Source organism: Propithecus coquereli, unplaced genomic scaffold (genome assembly GCF_000956105.1).
Source record: "Propithecus coquereli isolate 6110/MARCELLA unplaced genomic scaffold, Pcoq_1.0 Scaffold12, whole genome shotgun sequence".
NCBI classification, from domain to species: domain Eukaryota; kingdom Metazoa; phylum Chordata; class Mammalia; order Primates; family Indriidae; genus Propithecus; species Propithecus coquereli.
The window spans coordinates 10814883-10835775 of NW_012136080.1; the positions used below are offsets into that span (position 1 = coordinate 10814883).

Here is a 20893-nt window from a genome sequence, read left to right on the forward strand (position 1 = left end):
AGAGGGCTGAGAAGATGGAAAGGATGAGTCTAGTGTTAGCTGTTGGGGTTGAGGTGGCAATGTCCAGGAAGAGATGTCCAGAAGGTCCGGGACCACAGACACAGGTGTGGGGGAGAGCAGGTATCTCGGCACAGATGGGATTCCTGAGGGACAGATGTGGAGGGAGAAGGCAGGGATAGGAACCTTAGGAACCCCCTACATTTTGAGGAGTGGGATAGAGATGGAAGCCTGTGCAGAAGGTGAGAAGAAAAGACCCAAGAGGGAAACGTTGGAGGAAGAAAGAGTTTTAAGCAGGGTGACTTGTTCAGCAGGGCCAAGAGGATGAGAAAAGACCACTGGTGGCTGTGGAGCCTGAGGCATGCAGAGGGCACAGCCCTGGGCAGTGAGGGCACTGGGCTCAGCTCTGGGGAGACACTGAGTGGAGGGTGGAGGCACCTCGTGGCCGCATTCACATGCAGATCCAGGAGAGCAAAACCACAGGAGAAAAATCACAGGTAGAGAAGACCACACATACAACAAGGTCTGGGGGATCCAGGGCAGGAGGGGGAAGTAGTATTCACAGGAGGGAGAGTGAGATGAGAATGCTCTTCTGAAGGAAGGGAAGGCGTCCCAGGAGCTCTCCCGAGAGGGGAGCTGCTGACTAGAGCTGAGACAGGACAGGGTTAAAGGGGAAGGGCAGGGTCAGGGGAAGAGAGCAGGGGTGTTGAGGACAGTGAGGATAGTCCATAGGACACCAACTGGATGGACCACTGCACACAGTTTAGAGGGCCCCTGGTCTAGCCTGCTGCTTAGAAAATGAGCATGAGGTTATGCCAGAGTCAGCCCTCCTTTTTTCCTGAGCTGTGGGGACCTCAAGGCCTACAGGTGATCAACCACCCAGCTAGTGGCAGCTTGTCTTCTGGGAATTCTCCCCAAACCCCCCAGAGCCCAGCGAGTGCTTCTGCCTGGTGTAACTACCCTGGCCTTGGTTTGTTTCCTGAGGCTTTCTCCTCTCACCAACTTCCAGAGCAGGGAGGTGATGCTTCTTGTGCAACTCCTTCTGGAATTCCTGCCCAGGCATGTGGGGGTCTCTATTTGTCCATCCTTGCTCCCTGTGATGGCCCAGACAAGCCCCTGGTCAGGAGGATCACCTGTCGCAGGATGGCTCAGGCAGAGTGAGCACGGCCTGGAGCAGGAGGCTGGAGGGCAGCCCTGTTAGAAAAGACCGTAGTCGTCCAGGCAGGAATGATGGGGGCCTGGACCACAGGGATGGTGGAGTGAAGAGAAGAGGGAGATGCAGAGACAGACTGACAAGCAGTGGATTGAGTACGGGTGAAAGAAAGAGAGAAACCAACGATGGTCTATCACACCAAGTGGCACTGGATTGTCATCTGAATGGAGACTTCCAACTAAGACATGTACTAGGTGAACATGTGACATCTAAGAGTGTTTTCTCCATGCCTGGGAAACCTCAGGGAAGAGAGCAGCTGTCTGTTTTCCTGAGAGGGGATGAAAGGTGAATAGGGCTTCTGGACAACAGGATGGGAGAATGACAGGGACTGCTTCTTATGAGGACTTCCCTGAGAGATTCAGGGCCAAACTCTGTGCCCAGCCCTGGGAGGCTGTGGGAGGGACCACCTCAGGCCCAGCCTCCCAACTGCCAGCTCCTGCCCTGGAAGCAACCTCAGCTGCCTGGTCCTAAAGGCCTGGCCAGATCCCTCTCACCAACCCGAGAAGGAAAATTCCTCCTTGACCTAATGTGATGCAGTTTTCCACAATATAGGCATTTTTGATTTTTGCCTCTGGGAAACAGAGCGTTTGCTTCCCAAGAAATATTCCTGGATAAAAAGGATGGGGTTTACAAATAAGTTTTCATAAAAATAGGGAGGGCAATGAAGGGTGGAAGGCTGACTGATTCCAGTGGATGCCACAGTAGTTTCCTTACTCTCAGGATGAGGCTCAACTCCAAGGTGTGTGCAAAGCTGCAATCACACCCTGGGACCAGGGTGGTACGAGGTTCAGAGATGGAGTCTCTCACCACACCACTGGGGCCAATTATAAAACCAAACTCAAGGACAGAAGGGATGGCCAGTCATATGAACAGACGGCCATGCGTGTCCAATTACCACACATGCAAACCCTAGCAGCACTCCCACCCACAGGCAGTGGCTCAAGCAGTTCCCCCTTAGGGCAGGGAGCCACTTCCCCACTGGGGATCACCATGTCTCTGGAGATGCCATCCCTCTGTACAAGAAGCTTTTTCGGTTTCACCAGTCCTTTTAGGAAGGCTCTCTGGAGCTGCAACCTTGGGGGTGGCCACAGTGTCAGAGCCTCTCCTCCTCCCACATGCACTGTGCCATGCTGGCTGGTTATGTGCCCCAAGCCACCCTCCTGCTCCTCCCCACCACCCCACCAGCCTGAGGACAGGGCCTAGCAGAGCTTCCCAGTCGTGCTAGTTTAATAGACCAAAGGCTAAATCCTCAACCAGCTGATCAAATCCCCTTGGAATAGTATAAACTTACTGTTGGTGAGCAGTAAGGAGAAATAGCCAACTTGCACTGCATCTCTCTAAAAACCCCTCCCACACCCAAGGCCTGGCAGGAAGATAAATCAACGATAGGGCTGTATTCCCTTGTGCCTACTGGGTCAATCCTGGCACTGAACCCAGCAGGGAAGAAGCTAGGTTAGGGCCATGTCTGCCCATTCTGTTCAGTGTGGGACCTCATCAGCTGATGATGCTAAGCCACAGGCTAGCTATGATCTGGTGTGAAAAGATGTGGTGAATGGGGTCAATCAAGTTGCCTGTCTTGTGAATCTGACATGAAAATAGGCAAAGCAGCTATGAGGTCGCAGCAGCTATGTTGTGTATATGTGGAGGGTTAGAAAGGCCCAAACTGGCCATACATAAGCTTAAGTTACAACTATAAAATAAGCAGGGGAAGAAGCCGGCTGGTAGCTGGAAACAAAGAAACAAAGAGGATGCTAGGGATCAGAACAGCCTCATGGGAGGTGGGGGGGGGAGGGGTTATAGGTGAGGGAGAGTTACCTAGACTGACAGGAAGTGCAACATTACATGAAGAGGAGAGAATACATGTGAAGGCACAAGGGATGTGTGTGTGAGGAAAACTGATTTATCACGTTGAGTAGCCAGGAAGGTCCGTAGAGGAGGGCCATGTGGTAGATGGTGAAGGGTACTGTGTGCTAACGTGGAAGTCTGACCACTGTGCAGGAACACCAAACATGCTCTGTGACTGCCTCAATTCCAGAAGCCTTCACCTCGTCAATCAACCTCCCCAACTGTCTTGTCATCTCCCAGAGAAGCCACCTCTAGACGTCAACCTAGATTCTACTCTAGCCAAAACCCATTAATCCCATTCCAACCACTTTCTTTTAGTCCCACACTGCTCTGCAATCTCCTAGGCTCCAGGCTTCCAGATCATAAGTATCCTGGTCTAACTACCCTGCCCAGCTGGAGCTCATGACCAGCCACCTGAACATCTCACCAACACCCCGAACTCTCTCGCACTGCTGTCCTTACATCTGTCCAGAAAAACTCCAATCCTCCATTAACCCCACGATCAGCCTTCTCTTCTGTGGCAGACTGCTAGCTTGCCCCCTCAGATCTCTTCTCTTCTTCCATAGTAACAAATTTCTAGACAGGAACGTGGCTGCCCAGCTAGACCCCTTTCTCAGATGTCCTTGCAGCTAGGTGCCTAAATTCTTGTCAATGGAATATAAGCAAAAGTGATATGTACAACTTGTCTATCATTTACCTTAAAGGAAATGATTTGCTTTTCACTTCTGCTCTTGCCTTCTTCTAGAAGCTAGAACACTGATGTGGTGGAGAACCAGCACCGGCCATGCCGCCACAATAACACAGCTGACTGGGTGGCAGAACAAGATGGAAGGGAACCTGCACCCCGAATGGCTCTGCAAATTAAGTCGCCCCACCAGTCTGGGCCACCCTCCTCCCTTTGTATTGTGACAAGAGAAATAAACATTTATCTTATTTCATCCAGTGTTGGTTACAGCAGATTCTACTACAGCCAAATTCATGGAGAAAAATGCCATAACCAAATCAGGGCAGTACCATTATAAAGTCCTTGTCTCCAACCTCAGTTGATCCCATTTTTACTCATTTTGGTGAGCTCCCTTTCGAATTTCCCTCAGTTATGGCTTCAAACTCTTATGATGCTTACCGGTCCCTACCCAGCCTCCCACTCTGAACCAACACACCAGCTCTCATGTCATTATAAATGCTGAGACCACCAAGTAGGGTCTCATAACACATCCTGCCCACCCCTGCAATCCTTTCCTCTCATCCCAATGGTACAGCGTCCTCCTCTCTGTGCTCAGACTCCATCCACTATGTACCACCTGCGCAACCTATCGCAACCTCCATTTCCTCAGCTGTAAAATGGAAATGATTAACAGTACTGCTTCACTTGACTGTCATAAAGATTAAGCAAGATAATGCATGTAATTAGTACAATGCCTGGTGCACAGTAAGCAACAGCCACCTGCCGATAACATTGCTAAAACAACCCTTTTACTGAATTTCCATATCCTCCAGAACAAAGTCTAAACTTCTGAATATGTTATGCCATCATGGCTTATCTGCCATTTACTCCTTGAATCTTCTCTCTTGCCACACTGCCTTGAACACTATGTTCTGATAATACCAAACTGCCCACGGATCTAAAATAAATAAATAAAATTAACTTTTGCTTGTTTGACAGATATATATTAAAATGTCCACTACGGAGTGTTAGTGACTACTCCAATAAATTAATTCCCCTTCCTGGAGAACACTTACCCCATAAAACATGCCAACGTGGAAAAAAAAAAGAGCCTATTTTCCATCTTGTGTCTGGGAAGTGATACTGACTTCAGTTTCCTTATTTGTAAAATAAAAGTTAGGTTACCCTCATTTTTAAAATGTGATGCTATGCTAACATGGCTGTGGAAAAAACAATCTTTATATCTACTTTTAAACATTATTATATTGTTTAGATGCACTAGGAGTGTCTCACATCCTGTGGAAAGAGAATGCAGTTCCTTTAAGAGGGGCACATGCTACATGAGCCAGACGGCGAGGCTGGCAACAAGGAAGACATTGAAGAATGGGAGGGTCCCAGAGTGCCAAAGAGGAGGTGGAGGAGGGAAGCCCCGCAGTGCGGAGCCAGTCCAGGTTTCCACAAAGCCCAGCAGTGCCAGGCTCCTGTCTTCCTTTTCCTGCCTTCCCAGAAGAGGTGAGAAGGACCCTAAGGGAGTACTTACCACAAGACATGAGTCTGCTTTGCTGCCCAAGAATTCCTGTCAGGTCAAATAAAGCTGCCTTTCTCCTTTCAGCTAAGTCATCTGTGGGTCTTCCTGGGGAAGTGGGGGGAAGCAAAGGCCAGAGGGACACTGCCTGGAGAGTCCAACCCAGAACTTAAACACAGACTTATCAAGCGTTGCACTTCCTCATGAAGAGATTATGGTCAAGTCAAACCCATTCTGGCTTGAGCCAAGTTGAGGCTAGAAGAACTTTATTCAGCATATTAACTCTGGTGCTTTTCTAGAGCCAGGACCAAGAAGAATTCCTCTTCAAGCCCACCAGAGTCTCCAGCACAGTATCCTGTTCTCTAAGTTATGTATACAACTTCTAAAGTGGTCTTTAGATGTATATTAAGTAATACTGTGACCAAATAGCATCAATTCAAAAATTAAAAAATATTATATGAATGCAAATATTATCTAAATAAAGGCATATAACATATAATGTAATAAATTCATGTGACAGACCATTAACATTTAAGCTCTTTTAGTAAGACTTTCAATGGAGACATACAATCTCTGACTTACCTCCAAAGGTCCTAGATAATCAGAACACAGAAAAAAGGCACCTGGTGGTAGATACCACATGCTAAATATTGAGAACATAAATATCTTTGCAAGCCCAAATCTATAAAGTGGTGGCAGAATTATGAACTGGTGGAAAACAGTAGGGCCAGAGGAACAGGAATCACAACGGAATACAGTAGTAGGGTTTACGAACAAAGACTTGGAGACTAAAAGGTTAGGTAGTAATTCCTACCCGGCTTTCTCCTCAAACAATGGCAGTACTCACCAACTTAAAAACCAAGCTGACTGGGCACTTCCTACATCCACTAAGATTCTTCATAATCACTGCACTTCCTCTCACATCTGGTAGAACTTTTGAAGCATTACATATATTTCTGAAGGAGGCCAGATACCAGTACATTTCTGCACAGGGGCACATGCTGTTAGTTGTCTGCCAACAGTGATCCTCCTTCCTTACCAATGGAAGCTCAATTTTGTTTAGGGCATGAACATGATCAACTAAAAACTCAATTTCCTTAAATGTGCATCAACTAATGAATGAACAGTATATATCCATACAATGGAATATTTTTCAGAAATAAAAAAGAATGACGTACTCATACATGCTATAACATGAAGGAACCTTGAAAATTTATATTAAATGAAGGAAGCCAGACACAAAAAGTCACATATTGTAGGATTCCATTTAATATGAGAGGTCCACAATAGACAAATCTACACAGAAATAAAGCAGATTAGTGGTTGCCTAGAGCTGGGGCTGGGGGTGGAATCAGGAGTGACTGCTAACGGGTATGGGTTTCTTTTGGAGGTAATAAAAAATGAGTTAGATTGCAGTGATGATTCTACAACTGCATGAATACACTAAAACTCACTGAATTTATACACTTTAAATGGGCAATATGTGAATTATATCTCAATAAAGCTGTTCAAAAAACCTCAACAAAGCCAGGCATGGTGGCCTGTACCTGTAGTCCCAGCTACTTAGGAGGCTGGGGTGGGAGGATCGCTTGAGCTCAGGAGTTTGAGACCAGCCTGGGCAATATAGTGAGATCCAAAAAAAAAAAAAAAAAAAAGCCAAAAAACAAACCAAAAACACCCAACAACAAAACCTAATTTCTTGGCATGCCTAATGGCTAGGAGTACCCCTGTGCTGAAGCTCTGGCTAGTAAGATGTTGGTGGACATATCCTACAGGAAGTTAGTAGTCTCCTCACAAAATGGACTCGGATAACTCATGACTCTTGCCTTCCGCTCTTTCCCATTTTCCTATCTAGAGCAAGCTCTAGGCCCTGGGGGTCCCTAACAACCACAGCATGCTAAAGATGGCAGAGCAGAAAAAAGGGAAGAGACTGGTAATGGATGACACCCTGGCATCACTGCACCAACCCTGGTTTCTCTCTCTGGATCTGTTACTGGAGAAACACAGGCCTGCATTTGGTTAACTGATTATAGTTGGATTTCCAACACTTGCAGGTAAATGCTATCCCTAATGATGCAAGCCTATCTAATATCAGCCTTTGCTTATTCTTGGAGCCAAGAAGCAAAAGGCAAAAAAGTAGACGCAGAAACATGTAAAAAAGTTGATTCCAAATGTAACCTCAGACACCATGGAGTTAATCTTAATTTCTTCTTTTTTAAGGGTAGTTATTTTATTTTCAAACTCTATATGTTTTCCCAATTTTGATATCTCCACAGGGGAGTGCTCACCCCTCTAAAAACAAATCAATCATTAAAATATGTTTTAGTTTGGAATATTGATAAACCAAGCATGAACAAATGACATATTATTTGTTCAAAGAGGAATAATTTCAAGTATCATCAATTCCTATTTCTTGTTTTTTTAAAAAAGTTCTTAGCAGTATAACAAGAATATGTGGTCTTTGAAGGGTTAGGAGACATGTCCCATTAAATCCTCTAGACCTGGTTAGCCTTAATTTCTTAAAGAACAGCACGATGAGGGAGAAAAGAGAGGCCCACTGATATAGTTTACTTATATATACGATGCATGTAGTCAATATACTCATGCAGGACATCTGCATGTCTCAAAGAATTAAGTTCAATGTCATCCTGAAATACTAAGGGCAAAAATGAAGAAGAAGAATGGAAGAATAACACCTAAAGAACAATGTTCCACTAAAGTCAATTAATTACTTGATTTGCGATAATTATTTTCATGTATAACTCCAAATAAAGCTGACCTTGTGGAAGTATAAGACAGAATTTGCAATCAGGCTAATTATTCCTGTGACCAAAGAAAAAGCAGGGAAAATGAAGTAAAAAGGTAGGGGAGGGACAGTGGGAGAGGATTTATGCCAATTTGAGGATGGGATATGGTCTTCCCTAACAACCCGTCACTTTTCAATTTATGCTTTATTGGTTTATATTACACAGAACTTAAACTCTTCAACCATGAGACAATGCTTTTAAGGAATAAGACTTCTTTTTTGTGAGCCTCGCTAACTGCTGTCTTGTGAAAATTTAGGTATCTTCACTCATCCACGCATTAAAAGCACCACTTAAGCAATGGAGAGGCAGATCTGAGTAAAACACAAGTTTCTATCCTCAAGGAACTCACAGCTAAGTGGTAAAAGTAACCCCCCATCTTACCTTTGTCAGAGTGCAAACCCAGGGAACAAGGCTGAAAGGAGAAGGGTATGGTGTGAGAAGAGCCTTCTGGGCACCCAGGCACACTGGAGTGGAGCGCCGCATCCTACGAGAAGGAACAGCACACGCAAAGGAAAGCACACATGTAACAGCACGATGTGCTCAGACAGGAAGCAGCAAGTCAGTGAAACGGGAGAGATGAATGGAGACCCTGCATCTAGGAGTTCTGAACTCCACCCTGAAGGCTTTGGGAAACTACTGAAGGGTTTAAGCAGCGACAGCAGCTCAGTTTTAGGAAGTGTCACCCCGGCAGCAGCGGCTGGCTGGAGGGGTTCAGGGCCAAGGCCAGGGCAGCAGCTACGGAGGCAATCTGGGAAAGCACTACAGCAGCGACTGTCTGAAGTTTTAGGGAAGCCAACTCAACACAGGCAGACTTCCATATAACCAGACGGTGAAAGTTTTGCGCACCACCTCCCTCCCCCATCCTTACATTTTACCCTAATAATAATGAACCTTCGCCACAGCCAAAGAGACTGGGGGCCAGACAGGAAAGGCTTTCATGCTGTGGACGGAATGACAAGAAAGGGAGTGCCCCATACCCCAAAGGGATTTTTCTCCCTCTACTGGATCATTTCCATTAGGCTGTGAAACATTTTCTGGTACTGTATCTTCACCTGGAAAACAAACACGCTCTCCTCCCTGCCCCCACCAAACCCCCTTGATCTCTTGTTATTGCTCCATCCCCTTCACAGCAAAACTTTTCAACAGTGCTGAACACAGTAGGGCCTCCACTTCCCACCTATATCCATACTTCAACTCGCTCCGATCCCCATGCTTTGGTCAGTAATCTCCAGACTGCCAAATCCCATCAAGGCTTCTCTCTCTATTTTGAAACACTTTCTTCCCTGGGCTCCCACAACACCTCATTTTACTGTTTTTACTTTTGCTTTTACCAACTACAGTGGCTTCTTCTGGGTCTTTGTTTTGTTATCTCTTCTTCCTTCACTGGATGAAACTAAATGTTGGAGTGTTCAGGGCTCTCTATCTATACACTCTCTCCTAAGGCAAGATCATCCACTACCAAGGCTTTAAAAACAGTCTATGTTAACACTCCCACATTTGTACGTTCAATGAGACCTTTTCTCTGGGCAGCAAACTCTCATATATTAATTCAAAATCCCCACTTAGACGATCAGTTGGCATCTCAAACACAGCTTCCAGCCAATTGCTGACTCCTCCTGCCAATGCAAAACCCTGTTTGTCCTAGTTTTTCCCATCTCAGTAGACAGTCTGGCCATAAAACCAGATACTCGAGCCCCAGACCAACTATTAATAGTCAGGGTCCCTTCCCTTTTTCACCCCACTGCCAACATCCAGTGGATCCAGGTCCTGGTACACCTTCAAAATGTTATCTCTAATCTGCCCCTTCTCTATATATCCCCCACTACCCATATGGGTCAAAATTACTAGCTTTTCTTTCCTGGACTATGCAACAGCTTCTTAAAGGGTCTCACTGCTTCTACCTTTGCCTTACTATAATCCAATTTCCACAAAAAGAGTTGGCATAATCTTTTCAAAATGACAAATCAGATCATGTCACTCCTTATTTGAAAAACTCTTCAATGGATTCCCATTTTATCAGAATAAACTATAAATGTGTCCCGTGGCTCACAAGGACCTGCTTTGTTCATCTCCCAGACCTCACCTGGTACCACTTCTTTCCCTAAATACGTTTTAGTCACGCTGGCCTCCTTTTTCTTCAGACAGCAGCTGGAGAATGGATAGACAAGGCTGGCCTGGAGGCCAGTTTGTTTGTGTTTTAAGGCTTCTGCAGTTATGTCCCTTCTACCTGGATCTTCCATGGCTGGCTTTTTTTCGTCATTCAGATCTCAATTCAGATGCCATCTGCTCAGGGAAATCTGGCTAACCACGACATCTAAAGTTACTCTAATGCCACTCTGTTATTTCTATCACAGCACTTACCAAAATCGTATTTATGGTCATTATCTGTTTCTCCTAACTAGAATGTAAGATCTAGAAAAGGAGGAATGTCATCTGTCTTGTTTATCTGCATATCCTGAGAGCTGGGTATACAGTGGGCAATCAATAAAGATATATTAAATGAATAACTTAATTTTCCTTGCATCTACAAATAAAATTTTCTTACAACACGAGTGTTACAAGAAAGAACAGAATATAATGGACTTCTAGGTCACTAGTTCCAGCTTATAATATCATGTCTGTGCTTTGTCAATTTGCTTTCCTATAAAAATTACAGGACTTTTTATTAGAACCTGGAGGCTGAGTCAGCTATAATGTGTTAGGATTTTGGAGCCTGAGTGAAACACTCATGAAATAAAACATATCTAGCTGTTGCATGTTCAAAGACTTGACAGATGCAGGAACTATTCATTATGAGCAATATTTTCACTCCCGTCATAATATAAAACAAATCCTTTAATTTTTCAAGTGTTTTAAAAAACAATTTTATACTTAAGCCAGTCTTGAAGATAAGCACAAAATTTATCAGCTTACATTTTTTTTAAACCACAATAACACAAGCACCCACTCTGTGCATAGCACTATTCTAGGTGCAATAAAGGGAATCTTAACCTTAGAGACATGATTTCACTTTCTGGAATTGTGTTATCTCCTTTTCCAGAGAGTAAAAATAAATAAAATCACCATTGCTTACTATGGATCTTCTCCAATCGCCTTCTGGTTCACAGAAAGGCTAATTTCTGCCAAATTTAAGATGTAATGAACTCAGCTCTTGTTTCCCCCAAAAATAGAAAGCAGAAATCCTTTTCACTAAAAAAGTAAACAATTTTCCATGCAAGAGCAGTTTGTTTCTAGTAAGTATTAAAAAAAATTCTTTCAATTTTTTCCTCTAGCTTTTAAGTTTTCTTCCTCTGATGATATTGCCTTTTCTTGTACAAGGCAAACCAGACACCTTTTTACAATGTTTTCCTTTCTTAAGAAAAGTATTGCATCTTGAAGACAAACCATTTCCAAGAGTAGTGATAAAAATAATATTAAAAAAAACTTTAAAGGTGAGTCACCTACATTACCTCGAAGTAAAAAAATAAAAAGCAGTTGGCACTAAGATAGCTATTCCAAATATCTGTGTCTAAACAATTAAAAAAAACTGTTTATTTATTTTGTAAGAATGCACCCCTAGTCCGAAGTAACTATGTTTTAAAATAATTTCGGCCAAAAAATTTACAAAAACCCTTTCAGTTCAACCTAATAAAAGTGATATCTAGAAAATAGTCCACATTATTAAGTCTGTTTTTAAAAGTTCAGATTCTAAAGCATTCCTAAGGCACAGTGTTCTGGGAGACAAATGTGCTTCTGCTGGCGTTGTGATATATATGAAGTGTCCATGGCAGGCTCCAGGTGAGCCCCGACAGGCACCTTCCTCCTGATGCTACGGGATTGTGAGAGAAGAGTCAGACATAGGCTCCCAGGGCTGCATGGAACTCTGTAAGACACTGTACCAACTGCTGAAACTTGGGCCTCTCCTCTGGATCTAAGGCCCAGCAACAGGCCATCACGGCAAATCTGCAGAGAGACAAAAATGGAAAATTTGGCTAGTGATGACACAGTACTCCTAACCTTTTGGTTAACTGGATGCCAGTTATGTTTTCTGTTTAAATGTGGGTATGGAAATGATGATATATTAAAAATGGATCAATTTTACTGTCTGTTGACAGTTCTAGAATCAAAAGAAGCTAAAACAAATTATTTGGATTACATGTGTGGATTTCAGTTCTTCGTGAAGGCATATCAAAAGATTTCAGCAGATACGGAGATTTCATGTAAATACCTAAACCACATTAATAACCTATGTTATATTTATGTTCTGAGAGAAAGAACTTGGAAGAGGAGGAAATTTTATCTAAGTTCTAAGAACTTTGGATCTACAGTAAAATCAGTGCAAAAGCTACCACCTTGCCATGGTGTAGAAATCTTCAGAGGATTCAGAGCTGAGAACACACTCATCTGTACACCCCATCATCCCTGAAAAGCCTCCTGCCCCCGCCCCCATTCCCATTATATGGGAAGATTAGCTACGTGATGAAAGCAGGAAACAGAGAGCAACCGTCTCACTCACTAGCCCAGAACATCTTCCCTATCTATTAGTTGATACCAACTGGCAAGGCAAGATGACAATGAGAAAGGTTTTTTACAACTACTATACTATGTCCTTAAGGCTGTATAAACAAAAGTCAGGTCCTCACTCTATATAGAATAACTAACATAGTATTCACAACTGTGAATTCAAAACTCATGGTATTCAAAACTCATAACCATTTTCTCGCTACATGCATTAGTCCCTCAGACTAATTTGTAGTGCTTAGATTACATACTACCAATATAAGATGCAAGAAGTACTAATGTCAAATGCATGAAACAGTGAATGACTCTGCCTTGGTGGTTCTCTACAAGTATAATTAAATCCAAAGAATCATTATTCTCAAAAGGGAAGGCTCTGTCTGAATATGAAAATCTGCTCCTCTTCTTTTATCCCAATACAGTAAGTGGAATAAAACTCATGTCTTCAAGCTCAGAAAAACTCACAGTTCATCAGGACAGTTGATTGGCTGGGCGATTCGGTAACCATCTTTCAAGTACGCGGCCATTTCAAAGGGGTCGATGTCCACATAGGGTGTCTGGCCCAGGGTCATGAGCTCCCATAGCGTCACTCCAAAGGCCCACTAGGAAAGAGCAGCAACACAATGAGGGGACAGTTAAAACAGCTGTCACGGTGCTGCTGCCTACAGCCAACTATAGGCCAAAAATAGCAGTTCAGCTAACTCCTAAGAAAAGCTCAATTTTACTTACAAAAAGAAGTCTATCATACCCAGTTAGTTTCTCTTGCTGGGACAAAAGAGCATCCTTTAATGTGAATATTAAGTATTGTATATTCTGAGTAATTAGATCTCTTGGAAGGAACAGTTTTTATTGTTGATTACAAGCTGTACCACCCACAACCATAAATTATGTCTAAGATTTTTCTAATACAAAAATTTGTAACTTTAAATCTTATAGTCTGTATTATTGAGGAGTGGAAAATGAATATAATTTTAGTCTAATTAAAGGGAAGAGCATCCCAAGTAAGTGAAATATGCAAATTAGGTAAAATATAACTCATGGATTTTAACTATGTTTAAAAATTTAAATTAACAGATGAAAAGATCTTTCAACTTTGTGTAAGTAAAAGATCAGATTTATTTAAAATCAGCATGTGAACTACCGGCAGGAGTAGGAATGGTAAGCAGTGGCAACAGTGCCCATTCATGGTCTGCTCAGGGTTCCCCAGTTCAGCCCAGCCCTGGCTGCACTGTGGCCCTGGAGAGCATGTGGAGGGCAGACAAAATGTCTACACAGACCTTCTGCCATGTGCTGGGAAGGACTCAGATTGGGGACTCCCACTTATATCCTGCCATATGTGAACCCCAAGATCAGAACAACTGAAGCTAGATAAGGAAGAGGAGACCTGTGTACCATGGTATCAGATTATGAATGGCTACAAGTTCTCGGCATTTTGTATCCTTTAATGCATTTAATATTCTCAATAGAACTGTGAGAATCATTGATATTACCCCAACTTTATAAGGTGAGAAAACTGAGGCTCAGAGAAGTAGCTTGCCCAAAAATACATTTTTTAATAAGTGAAAGAGAAAAAATGGAAAAAAAGGAAAAAAGAAAAACATCAAACACAAGTCAAATACAAGTTTATAAAATCTAAGCACGGTGCATTAAATTTTAGGTTATTATTTTTCAATAACAAAATCCAGAAATACTTTGTAAAACATACGAGATTTTTTAAAAGACTTGTGACAACAGCTACATTTCTTATCAGAATCTATATAAACAAGAAAATAATGGACTGTTATCTTTCAAAACATTTTAAAAACTGTCAAGGAAAATTCTATATCAAGACAAAATATGTGTCAAAAATGAAGACAAAATACAGAGTTTTTCAGACAAACAAAAGCTGAGAAACTATGTCGCCAAAAGACCTGCACTGTGGGGGAGGGGGGCAAAACTGTCCCCGGTTAAGAACCACTGAACTAGACTGAACAAAGACAACAAAATTAGTACCAGGAATGAAAGAGAAAACATCATTTCAGATCTTATAGACATCAAAAATTACTATGAACTCAATTTTATGCCAATACATTTAATAACTTAGATGAAATGAACAAATTTCTTAAAATACAAATTACTAAAACAGATAATAGCAAATAGAAAATGTATATAGCCCTATATCTATTAATGAAATTGAATTCATAATTTAAAACCTTTCCACAATGAAAACTCCACATCCAATTTGCCTGGTGAATTCTATCAAACTTGAAAGAAAAAATAATAAACAAATCTATTAGTTTCCTAGGGCTATCACAACAAAATACCACAAACTAGTGGCTTAAACCATAGAAATTTATTGTCTCACAATTCTGGTGCTGGAAGTCCAAAATTAAGGTGTCAGTAGGGCCATGCTCCCTCCAAAACCTGTAGGGCAGAATCCATCCTTGCCTATTCTCAGTTTTTTGTGGTTTCCAGCAACCCTTGGTATTCCCTGGTTTGTGGCTGCAGGACTTCAATCTGTCTTCACATGACATTCTCCCCTCATGTTTCTGTCTCCCTTCTCTTCTTAGAAGGATGCCAGTTATGTTGGATTAGAGCCCACGCTAATTGATATGACCTCATCTTAATGTTACATCTGCGATGACCCTGTTTCCAAATAAGGTCACATTCTGAAGTACCAGAGGTTAGGGCTTGAACCTATTTTTGGAGGAACACAATTCAGCCTACTATAGAATCCTACACAAACTGTTTCAGAACAGAGAGAAGGAAGGAACACTTCCCAATCATTTTGAGAGCAGCATTATCCTAAATATTAATACCAAAACTAAAGTATTCAGCCTTTTGGAACCTAATATTGTTTTCATTAACAGCTCCACCATTCAGGTGGAGCAATGTCCAACATTAAGGTCTACGCTTTGGGAGGAGGAGATGCATGGGGGACAGGTGGAGAAGGATGTATAGTTTTAAAATCTCCATAGAGACTTGGAGCCTAAATTTCTCTTAAGCCTACTGGGATGTTCCATTCTGCTTAAAAAGGGAAAAATGATTTCAAATTAATAAAAGTTAAATGACAGTGCCTGCTCACATCTAGTTATTTGCCTATCTTAAAACCTTACTTCTGTATGAAATCTTAATGTTAACAGTATTGCTTAATTTTAAAAATAGTGTCCAATTTCCAAAGAGAAGGTAATTTACTACATAGATGGAACAGAGCCCAAAGAAGTGAAACTGGTTGGTGTTCCCATCCCTTCTTCCTGAGATGAAACAGGCCTGTTCTTATTCACTGATTGTGGCAGAGCTGTGGGGAATAAATAATCAAACTAGATTTTGGAGAAAGAAACAATGGGAATTGGTGAAAAGTAGATACTGCCACTTTGTACACAGGGAATAACTCCATGCACTGACGAGAGAAGTACATTGTAACTTCTGACTGTAAGGGACTTTGACAGTAATGTTGGTGGTATTTGAGATCTGGAGTTGTACACAGCTACCGTAACAGCACAATGTGCATAAGCTGACTTTTAAAATTTACTTCTTTCGCATTGTTTTGTCCACATTATCACTAAACATTCACCTAATGTTCTCACATTACATACATATTGTAACACTAAAAGACACCATAAAAAAGAACAATTAAGCCAAAGGGTACATTGCAGTTTCATTTCCTTAAAAACCAACAAAAGTGATTAATTACATGTTGGCTAACCAACCCTTAAAAAAATAAACAAGACAAAATGGCACAAGGATGATTTGTGGAAAACTTTTTCTCTAAAGTCTTCTGATACCTGAATGATTAAAAATTTAGAAAGACTTACTCTGTAATTTCCTCCTGTTTGACGTCGTTGGAAAGGGTGCAATAAGAAGGGCAAGCTGTTCTTTCCAGAGTTTTATGAAAGACTGCAGCTACGTCCATTTAAAGAACATTTAGAGAGTAACAATGTTCTTCTATTCATCTTATTCCTCTCCTCCCAACTTGTGTTATTTTATAGCTTTTTAAGATAGAGGACATAAAACATTTTTTCCACTAAAACATACATGGATGTGGCTTGTCAAAAGTGCATACATTCTTTTTTTCTTTTAATGTAGTGCTATATAAAGTTGGGGCTACTGAATTAAGAGATTTCTATTCATTACTTCAGGAACTTACAATGCAACGCTCACTTCAGTATACTACATACTGCCAAGAAAATAATTCCACCCAAATTTAAACTATCTTATATGACAATAGTAAATGTATAATCAGGTGCTTCATAGCTAGGCCTTTCTGTTAATACTAGAAACCTAACCTCTGTCACATACGGACATGGGTTCAGATAACCAAACTGCAATTAAATGAACCTAGGTCATGTGCTTTCCAAGCTTGACCAATGAGAAGAATCATCTGGGGTGCTTGTTAAAAGTATAGATTCCCCAATCCTATCCTAATAATTCTGAAGCCTGGAACATTTTAAACAAGAATCCTAAGAGGGTCTTAAGATCCAGTAAATTTAGCAGCTAGTCTTAGATATGTTAGCAGTAGTGATCAGGTAGCAAAGACAGTTTTGGGGGGTTTTTTTGTTTGTTTTTGAGACAGGGTCTTGCTCTGTCTCCTGGGCTAACGTGCATTGGAGCATCGCCATAGCTCACAGCAACCTCAAACTCCTGGGTTCAAGCAATCCTCCTGCCTCAGCCTCCTAAGTAGCCAGGACTACAGGGGTACACTACCATGCCCAGCTAATTTCTTCTATTTTTTGTAGAGACAGGGTCTCATTCTTGCTCCCGCTAGTCTCGAACTCCTGGGCTCAAGTGATCTCCTACCTTGGCCTCCCAGAGTGCTAGGATTACAGGCGTGAGCCACCGTGCCAGCTGCAAAGACAGCTTTTATTTATTTTTATTGTAGTATAGCTGACACACGATAAACTGTTCATAAAGTAGTCAATTTGGATAAGTTCTGACATATGAATACAATCCTAAAACCACTGCCACAATCAAGTTAATGAACATATCCATCACCTCCACAAGATTCTTCCTCCTTTGATTCCTTTCTCCCTCCACCCACCACCACCTCAACTATTCCTGAGTACCCATTAATCTGCTATCTGTCACTACAGATTAGTTTGCGTTTTCTAAAATTTTATATAAATGGAATTATTCAAACTGCATACTTTTCCTAGCTTCTTTCACTCAGAATAACCACACCGAGATTCACACATGAGGTAGAATGTATCAACAGATTCCTGTTTATTGTTGAAGAGTAGACCACTATATGAATATAACAGTTTACCCCTTTATCTGTTGATGGACATTTAGATTATTTTCAGATTTGCTACTACAACTGCTATGAGTATCTGTATATAAGTGTTGGTAAGGACGTATGTTTTCATTTACCGAGGAACAAAATGACTGGATATTGGGGTGGGGGATGTGTGTGTGTGTGTATATATATTTTTTTCTTAACAGTTTAAGAAAGTACCAAACTGTGCTCCAAAGTGAATGTACCACACGTTCCCACCAGCGGTGTAAGAGAGCTCCAGCTTCTCCATGTCCTTGCCAATACTTGGTATGGTCGGTCTTTTCAATTTTAGCCAGATTAATGGTTTTGTAATGATATCTTACTGTGGTTTTATTTTGCATTTCCCTAACGACTAATGCTGTTGATAATATTTTTCAAACTTGGAGAGAACATCTTAAATTTTCTGACCAATAAAAAAAGATATACCTCTCCACTTATATATGTCTAACTTCTCTCAGCAACGTATTGTAGATCTCAATGTACAGTTCTTTCATATTTTTTGTCAGATTTATTCCTAAGAATTTCGTATTTTTTGATACTATTAAATGTTTTAAAATTTTAATTTCCTATTGTTTATTGTTAGTGCACAGAAATACAATTGATTTTTGTATCCTATAAGCTTTCTAAACTCACTTATTAGCTCTAGTAGCTTTTTTGTGTATCATAATGGGTTTTCTGCATAGATGATCACATTGTTCCACAAATAAAGAGTTTTACTTTGTTCTATCCAATGTTTTCTTGCCTTAGTGTACTGGCTACAACCTCAAGTACAATGTTGAACAGAAGTAATGAGAGTGGGTATCCTTGTCTTGTTCCTGGTATTAGATGAAGAGAATTCAGTCTTTCACCATTAAATATAATGTTACTATAGGGTATTTTTTGTAGATGCCCTTTATCAGGCCCAGACTGGATGGCCAGGGGGACATGGCTGTCTCAACTTAGGTTTCAAAGGGTGGGGCTTCCTCTCCAGGTCTGGTGGGCCAAGATGCCCCTGCCCAGTGCTTCTGAGGTGGGGTCTAGCAGAGAGCCACTGAGGTGGTTTCCCACCCAGCTATGGGAGTGCTACTGCCACCCCAGTAGACCTGGAATAAATTATTCCAGCCAAATAATTATTCTTGAGTCTTATGATTTAATATGGTTTGCCCTGTTAGGTTTTGGACTTACTTGGGCCCATTATTTCTTTCTTCTTTCCTATTTCTCCCTTTTAGGATGAATATGTCCATCCAATACCTGTCCCACCATTATATTTAGAAGCACGTAACTTACTTGGTTTCATAGGTTCAGAATTGAAGAGGAATTTGCCTCAGGATAAATTGTACCTTGAGGCTCATGCATACCTAATTTAGATGATATTTATTTATTTATTTTTATTTCAGGGTATTACGAGGGTACAAACATTTTGGTTACATTTTATGTCTTTGTCTCACCCAGGCGAGGGTTAGAAGCATGCCCTTCCCCTCGACAATGGTCACCGTGTCCTTTAGTTGTGAGTTTAACCCCCCATCTCCCTAATCCCTGGAGAATATTATTGCCATGTGATCACCACAGTGTTGAGTTAGTGCCAATTTGATGGCGAGTACAAGTGGAGCCCGTTCTTCCGATCTTGTGATACCTCACTTCGGATAATGGGCTCAAGTTCAATCCAGGAAAATATAAGAGGTGCTAGATCACTGTCATGTCTTATAATTGAGTAATATTCCATTGTATACATGTACCAAATTTTAATACTCCACTCATGAATTGACAGGCACTTGGGTTGTTTCCACATCCTTGCAATAGTGAATTGTCCTGCCATAAACATTCGAGTGCAGATGTCTTTATTATAGAATGTCTTTTGCTCTTTTGGGTAGATGTCTAATAGTGCTATTGCTAGATCGAATGGTATTTCTATTTTTAGCTCTTTGAGGTATCTCCAAATTCTTTTCCACAGAGGTTGCACTAATTTGCAGTCCCACCAGTAGTGTAAGAGTGTTCCTGTCTCTCTACATCCTTACCAGCATTTGTTGTTTGGGGATTTTTTGATAGAGGCCAATCTCCCTGGGGTTAGGTGATATCTCATTGTGGTTTTGATTTGCATTTCTCTAATGATTAGAGATGTTCAGCATTTTTTTATTTGTTTGCTGGCCAGTATTCTGTCTTCTTTTGAAAAGTTTCTGTTCATTTCCTTTGCTCATTTATTGATGGGGTTGTTTGATTTTTTCTTGTTGATTTTTTTAAGTTCTAGATAGATTCTTGTTATCAGCCCTTTATTGGATGTGTAGAGAGCAAGTATTTTCTCCCATTCTGTAGGCTGTCTATTCACTCTAATGATAGTTTCCTTGGCTGTGTAAAAGCTTTTTAATTTGATCAGATCCCATTTATTTATTTTTGTTGCTGCGGTGATTGCTTTGGGGGTCTTCTTCAAAAACTCTTTGCCTAGGCCGATGTCTGAAAGGGTCTTCCCAACATCTTCTTCTGGAATTCTTAAGGTTTCATGCCTTAGGCTTAAGTTTGTTATCCATCTTGAATTGATTTTTGTGAGAGGTGAGAGGTGGGGGTCTAGTTTCAGTCTTCTGCATGTAGCTATCCAGTTTTCCCAGCACCATTTATTGAAAAGAGATTCTTTCCCCTAGTGTATATTTTTGTCTGCTTTGTCAAAGATTAGATTCCCATATGCAGATGGTTTCATCTCTGGATTCTCAGTCCTGTTCCAAAGGTCTGTCTCTGTTCTTGTGCCAGTACCATGCTGTTTTAGTTATTATAGCCTTGTAGTATAGCTTGAAGTCTGGTAGCCTGATACTTAGATAAGACTTTGAACTTAAGAATTCAGAACTGACGCTGAAACAAGTTAAGACTTCTAGGGCTGTTGGGATAGAATAAATGTATTTTGCATGTAAGGACATGAATTTTGGGGGGTCAGTGGCAGAATGTGATAGATTAAATGTGTCCCCCCCAAATTCATATGTTGAAATCAAAACCCCCGAGTGATGGTACTAGGAGTTGGGGCATTTGGGAGGTGATTAGATCATGAGGGGGCACCTTCATTAATGGAAGTGGTGCCCTTATAAAAGAGACCCTCAGAGAGCTCCCTTGCTCCTCATGTCCTGTGAGGACA

General features: G+C 41.4%; 1 protein-coding gene across 2 annotated transcripts in view; it reads right to left on the reverse strand.

Moving 5' to 3' along the window:
- Nucleotides 1-10869: 10869 nt before the first annotated feature.
- Nucleotides 10870-20893, reverse strand: part of RYK (receptor-like tyrosine kinase) — a 103443-nt gene continuing 93419 nt past the window's right edge. Inside the window, exons 14-15 of one of the 2 annotated variants that reach the window (XM_012664570.1) lie at nt 13014-13150; nt 10870-11993 (exon numbers count right to left, since the gene is read on the reverse strand). In XM_012664570.1, coding sequence (XP_012520024.1) covers nt 11882-11993; nt 13014-13150 — 249 coding nt within the window. In that variant the 3' untranslated portion in view covers nt 10870-11881. The remainder of the gene's footprint in view (nt 11994-13013; nt 13151-20893) is intronic. The other variant, XM_012664565.1, reaches the window with a different exon arrangement.